Genomic DNA, 6,669 nt, shown 5'->3' on the forward strand with positions numbered 1-6,669 from the left:
CTACACCGTTATGGTTGGCGAATCGCAGTTGCTCGCTGTACTAGTGAGTGCTCAGCCTTGTGCTGATAGCCGGGAAGAACGCCCCTTTCTTCACAATTACAGTATGGTTCATCTTTTTTCTATAGACTTAAAAAAGTAAAATGCACTCTAATATTGCTCAAAAAAATTGAAAATGCCCATCTAACCTCACACGACTTTTTAGCACTACTGTCGCGCCACTTTACTGCATATAAGAAACTAGGATTGTTACATCACAGTCACGTTGCCACTTCACTTATTGTGTCGTTATCGCAATAGTAACATCCGTATTTGCTGCTGTTAGTTCTTCAACGATTTTTCCCCGCTTTTGAATGTCGAGAAGGCAGAAAGGTGCCCGCTGCAAGATTTTAGCTCTAAACGTTGAAGTCTTTGAGTTTGCACTCTGTTTGGTTTTTCTTCTTCGTGTTTTTCTTACAGTGTTTTTCGATCTTTTTATTCTTATTACTACGTCTTTTTTATTGCGATCTTAAATTCTAAGTGTTCAGTCGAGACAAGCTTCCACACAGTAATAGTAATACGTTGTCAACAGCCATGAATATTTGTTGGTTACAACCGTGTTCACTGACTTGTGTATGCTACTTTGATAACTATTCCTCTGTATGTAGCAAGAATGACAAAAAGGTGGTATATTGCTTGTAATGAGCAACTCTGTGTTCACTGGCTGGTGTATTATAGAACAAGAAATGCATGCGCGTTGTGTTTATTATAAATCCAACGTTGTGAATAAGAAACAAATTAGAATTTATTTTTTTTAGGATGAGAATAACTTCTTTCATTGAAAGGAATGCGCTAATGCAGTTTGTTCAGCAGGCTATAGGCCTATGAAGGTCTAAAGGTATTTCTCTATAGAGCAGCGTGTTGTTCATACATGGGAAAAATCAAGGACTATTGTCGAAGAGGCGCCACTCCGCAATCGATGACATGCCTGTGTATTGCCAAATACACAGCCACATGTTCTTGAGCGGTGTCGAACCGGCGGCCTTACAAACGGAAAACAATGACTCTCACTACTCATGCAGCCGAAGTTATGCACGTGAAACAAAACGTCAGAAATAAAAGTGGTTATCAGTTTCAATATCGTGTAGTAGTCTAGTTTGTAGTCACTGAAAGAATCTAAAACACATTTTACGATTAAATGCCAAGTTAACAGTCTCCTTCTGTATAGGGACAAACATTTGCAAAAATTCTATTTGAATAAGAACCTTCTGATCCTTTTAGGGTGAAACAGGCTGTAGATGCATTAGAGAATAGTAACTACTGTATATTTGATGTAACATTTGCAAAAATATATTTTATTAATAGGCTGCATCACAGTTTTAATTTTTTTTTGAAAAATACATGAGTAAGTAACAATCAGATAATCTGACAAAACTTGTTTACGTGACGTGAATTAAAAACAATATGTTTGAGATAAGGATTGTAACGTTAATACAATGTGCCCAACTAGCGCTAAATAGTCTAGCACTACTAACATTATGTTTTTACGATATTATTGATATGTACAGTTGTACACAATATCTAAATTAGTAACATTGCGTGAATTTCAACGTTGTAAAAACATTATTTTGAAGGAAGCAAACAATAAATAAAGAGATTACCACTCCAATTTAGCGCGAGCCAATCACCCAGGGACTACACAAATTCAAATGAAGAGAATCATCTATAAAGTGCAGTTTAGTGCTCATAGATAACCGTATGCGCTTTTTAAAGACTGTTTAAATATTAAACACGGTCTACAACAGCCAACGTACAACCAGAATACAAGCTAAGCGTAATTATGTTCATTAAGAATCTTAAGTCTTTGGAAATTTCTTGCTCTTGCATTCCGAAATTATTTCATTAACTCTTTTAATATGCCACTCCAAAGCCTCTGCTTTAATTAAAATTTCCCGAGCTTCATAAACATGGAACAATGCTTGGTCAAAACGTCCAAGACCGCACAAATTCAAAGCGACTTGTTTTTTTGATTGAGCAATGCGATGGCGATTATTTTTGAAACATGACGTTTTCTTCAATATTTTCAATACATCTCTGAGAGAGCTGAGTGCCTCATTATACAAGTTCAGAGGGTACGAACTCCATGCGTCAACAAAAAAAACTTCGTAAAGTACACGCAAATCCTCCTTCTGCAAATGACCTATTTGTGGTCGAAAAAGCGCCTTTATGGGTTTAGCTACATCAACAACATCTTGATATTGCTTTAAGTAGTAAAGATTGTACAATTTATGGTAAGTAATTTCCAATTTCTGCATTATTTCTAATGGAGAAAAAACAGATTCCATATATTCATACATATTGATAGACTCTTTAAAACGACCAGTGCATTTCATAGAGTCAGCTACACAATACATAATTTCTTTATGGTAAACATCGCAGTCAGTTTCTTGGTGTTCCTTGAAATACTCTTCACTTTCTAAGATAATACGATCAAAGAGGCGAAGATTGTGCATGACAGAGAACTTACAATATTCTATAAGTTTGTTTTCATTCAACACATGATTCAAATTGTCTCCCAAGTTGTTAAGGTCAAATAAGGATTGTAGAATCTGTGCTGTGACAAAGTAATCGACCAAGCTTTTAGTTCCTACTGCCCGAATGAGTTGTTCAACTTTCAAATTATCAGTTTGTAGATCTCCTTCAAACACATTGTCATCTTGAGATTTTCGCTTTATGTAAAATAATAATCGAACTTGGCAAGCGATAGCAATAGCATAGGAAAGTTTAACAGCTGTTGCATTGTTGATGATGGTGAGAGATTTCAATTCATCTATGATAGAAAAACTGGAGCATTTGTTGATGGAATGAAAACGTCCTAAAGCAGATACAAATAAAGTTGTACTTCGATAAATCAATCGCTTTATGTTCAACTTTCTACCAAATTCAATTCCTTGAAGGTTTTTCGTCACATTAAAGTTTTTTTTGTCTTTTTCCAATTGTTGTAACAACAGAGGTAATAATGCAACCTTGTTTCTATGCAAACAAAATTCTACACATAATGAAAACCGATTGTACAAAACAACGTTTCCTGATACAAAGCAAGTCCTAGTCAAAACATCTGCAAGTTTGTATCCATTCTTGAGATCTTCTGATGCTTCAAGATATTTAACCATCTCAGATAATGGTTTGATCAGCTCTGTGCTCCAGTTCTTGTCTTTAGTTTTCTGAGTTCTTCCAAGTGGAAACTTACAAGCATGAGGCATCATTCCATCAAATGAGATTCCTCTGGTTGTGAATGAATCAAAAAACCAGTCTCCATTTGGTTCTGAGCAACCATTTAAACTGAGAATGCCAATGCTTGGTATGATAGTTTCTTGTAAGTTCAAAACGATGATGTGAAATATAACTGAATACCAACGAAAATATTCCATTATCTTGTCAACTTCATCACTTTGTTTGTCAGTAAATTCATCCAGAACAATGATGTGCTCGAAATCGGAATATGGTGTAATCTCTTGTTTTGCTAAAGATCCCATTCCGACCAAAGCATATTGACATGGACTTTGTCCCATCAACACAATGCACTGTACAGATATGTATTTCATAATCTTTGTGTATCTTTCTGCTATTTCATTCTGCAAAGATTGAACAAGATTGACTTTTTGCATTTCCAATTCAAATAATTCCTCACCTTTTGCATTATCAGGAATGTTTTCAATATTTTGTAATCCAGCGTTGGTGATTGCTCTCATCTCTTCCACTTTTTGAGCAACTTTCAAAGACACATCTCGCAACGTCACTTGTTTCCGTTCAGCGTTAGCGCAGATGAGAACATGTGAAGAAAGTTCATCAAGATCTGTTTGAAATTGAACATTACAAGGTTGCCTCGCAATTGCTGCGTTCAACAAAGCAGCACTTTGAATGAGACTTATCTTGTCTGGGGATTTAGTTTTATAAAGCAATCCCATTTGATGGAAGATGGGAGCCGATTCATATGGGCAAGTTTCCTCACCACTGAAGTCACATATTTTCCTTAATTTATTGCTTAATTTAATTTCATGTTCATTAAATGTTTCCATACTTAAATTTTTGTTTGTTACTGAAAAAAGACAGAAAATTAGAATTTAGTGTTGTAGAAAGAATTCGGATACCATAGGATGAAAAAACTTTACCAGGATCATTCAAATCACTTGTAAGTTATAGCCAGTGGCGACTGGTGCTGTTTGTGAACAGTGGGGCTGCAAACGACTTCGTGGGGGAGTCTACCCCTAGAAAAATCGCATTAAATTTGATGTGTTCTGAACATGTTTTTACCCCAAATTTTGAAAAAATGCATTCAAACTTTGTTGAAAAGTTGGTGTATTCCTAAGCTTTATTTAAAAAAAAACTAACAGTAGGCCTATCGCTTTGAAGATAAACTTTACTAGTAGGCTACCTATTGAGCTTAGTCTTGACTAACCTATCCCTTGCATACAAGGTTCAAGTGATTTTGAAATGCTCTAGCACTTCGTATAACCAGTTGAATACCCTAACTCTACAGCTAACACTTCTACATTCATGGCTCATCGCCACTCTGCGAAATAGAAACTAACTTTAAAAAGTGAATAAAAAAATAACAGTTAACCTCTCAAGTACATGTAGCTCCACACAGAGTGAAATTTACATGCCTTTTGACTCTTTTTTGTTTCTTTAAAAGTAATGTCTAAAAAGACATTATCTTACAAACATTATCGGACAAACACAGAGGAAAACATATTTCCTCTTCTCTTTCTTTCAGTATTTCCTCTTCTCTTTCTTTCAGCCCTGCAGCCCCATGGCACGAGCCGCCACTGGTTATAGCGACCTGCCGATTCGGCCTATTTAAAATCCAAACAAGTTTTAACGGCAATTAACAAAGTCTAATTCTAAGAAAATTTGTGGCCACCATTTCAAGACGTAAATGATATAAATTAACTTTAATTTCATAAATGATGATGATGGCGTATGAGCGATCTTTCCAGGCTAGATTGGAGGGCAGGAAATCATCAGCCACTCAGCAGTCTCGTCGTCCAGGACCCTCAGACCATGCGCACCGTGTGGAGGCCGGTGGGTTAGGCAATGGTGGATGACATGGTCTGCGGTCTGTACCGTGGCACCACGCTCGCATTCTGATGAAGGAGCCAGGCCCCACTTGTGCATGTCCGAACGAAAGCGGCCGACGCCAGTTCGCAGGCGGTTAAGCCTGACCCACGCAAGCCTTGCGAGGGACATCCCTGGTAGACGGGGATCGGCGTCGTGTATGAAGTCACGGAGTGTAAAGGTGTGATTTTGCCACTCCGTGTTCCACATGTGGTTCGTCCAGTGTGCCGCACTTAAACCAAGTTCTTCTGCGTTCTTAAGTAGTTGTTGTGCGGCAGGCACAAAGGGGCGTCTTGACTTCAGCCGCTGCTTTATAGGTGGTAGTCGCTTGAATGTTGCATGGAGGAGATGGTCGAGGTCCAGAGCGCGGCGCGCGAGAGAAATCGTGGCTCCTTTACGGCGTAGCTCAGCGGGTTGGATGCCTGCTAGGATGGGTAGGCAGTCCGTAGGAGTGGGACGCAGGCATCCAGTCACAGTACGCAGTGCGTCGTTGATGGCGATATCAATCTGGTGGGTGTGAGAACTACGACACCAGACCGGCGCGCAGTACTCAGCGGTGGATTGAACAAGGGCTAAGGTAGCTGTACGAAGAGTTTTAGCACCAACTCCCCAGCTGGAACCCGCCAATCGCCTCAAAAGTGCGACGCGTGTAGATGTTTTTTTGCGCAGTGACTCCAAGTGCCGGCGGTACGTGAGTGACCTGTCCAGGGTTTTGCCGAGGTATGTAGGTTCGGCACAGTAGGGCAGGCGTTCCCCATCAATGTTGATGTTTATCTCACGCTGTGCCTCCCGGTTGTTAAGGTGGAAGGCCGCCGACACTGTCTTTGACTTGCTGAGCTGTAGCTTCCATTTCTGGAGGTATGCTGATAGTGTTTGCATGTCTTGGCTGAGGTTCCTCTCCACTGAGTGCCAGTTTCCTGCTGAGTGCAGGAGTGCCAGGTCGTCTGCGTAAGCATATTTCTTGGAGATAATGGGGGTAAAGTCGTAGGTGCATATGTTGAACAGGAGAGGAGCCAAGACTGAGCTCTGTGGGACGCCGTTTTTGAGTCGGCGTAGTCTGCTTCGACAACCGCTACCGGTTGTGAGAGTAAAACTGCGGTTTTGCACAAGTTCCATCATCATATGGACCATGTGTCTGTCAGGGAGCAAACTGAGTAACTTGCAGGTAAGGCCGCTATGCCATGCGGTATCATAGGCAGCCGTGAGATCAACAAACACGGCGCCAGCCTTCTTCTTAGCCGAGAAGCTATCCTCAATCAATATCTTGGGTCATAAGTGTGACCTGATCTACGGTTGATTGTCCGTGTCGGAAACCAGCTTGTTCACGGGGGAGCTGTGGGTCTATTATTGGTTCGACACGGGCGTAAATGAGTCTCTCGAGGATCTTGAAGGGGATGCAGAGCAGAGAGATTGGACGGTAGCTCTTCGGGTCCCCTGGGGGCTTCTTCGGCTTAGGGACTGCAACCACAAGGGCTCTTCTCCAGATCCTTGGAATTCTCAGGTGGCGCAAACACCAGGAAAGGAAGTCTTTTAACCAGGACTTTAAGGAGGCAGCAGCATGGAGTATCAACTCCA

At 40.4% G+C, this 6,669-nt stretch overlaps 1 protein-coding gene across 1 annotated transcript; it reads right to left on the reverse strand.

Moving 5' to 3' along the window:
- Window positions 1-1,832: 1,832 nt before the first annotated feature.
- LOC145782324 (uncharacterized) lies at window positions 1,833-4,055 on the reverse strand. The gene has a single exon (XM_082594115.1). The coding sequence runs from the start codon at window positions 4,053-4,055 to the stop codon at window positions 1,833-1,835; it is 2,223 nt and encodes a 740-aa protein (XP_082450241.1).
- Between the last annotated feature and the right edge of the window lie 2,614 nt (window positions 4,056-6,669).

Source organism: Aplidium turbinatum, chromosome 13, assembly GCF_918807975.1.
Source record: "Aplidium turbinatum chromosome 13, kaAplTurb1.1, whole genome shotgun sequence".
Classification (NCBI taxonomy): domain Eukaryota; kingdom Metazoa; phylum Chordata; class Ascidiacea; order Aplousobranchia; family Polyclinidae; genus Aplidium; species Aplidium turbinatum.

Bases quoted from the DNA above. Each gene is read 5' to 3' on its own strand.
- LOC145782324 (XM_082594115.1), bottom strand. From the start codon at position 4,055: ATGGAAACATTTAATGAACATGAAATTAAATTAAGCAATAAATTAAGG.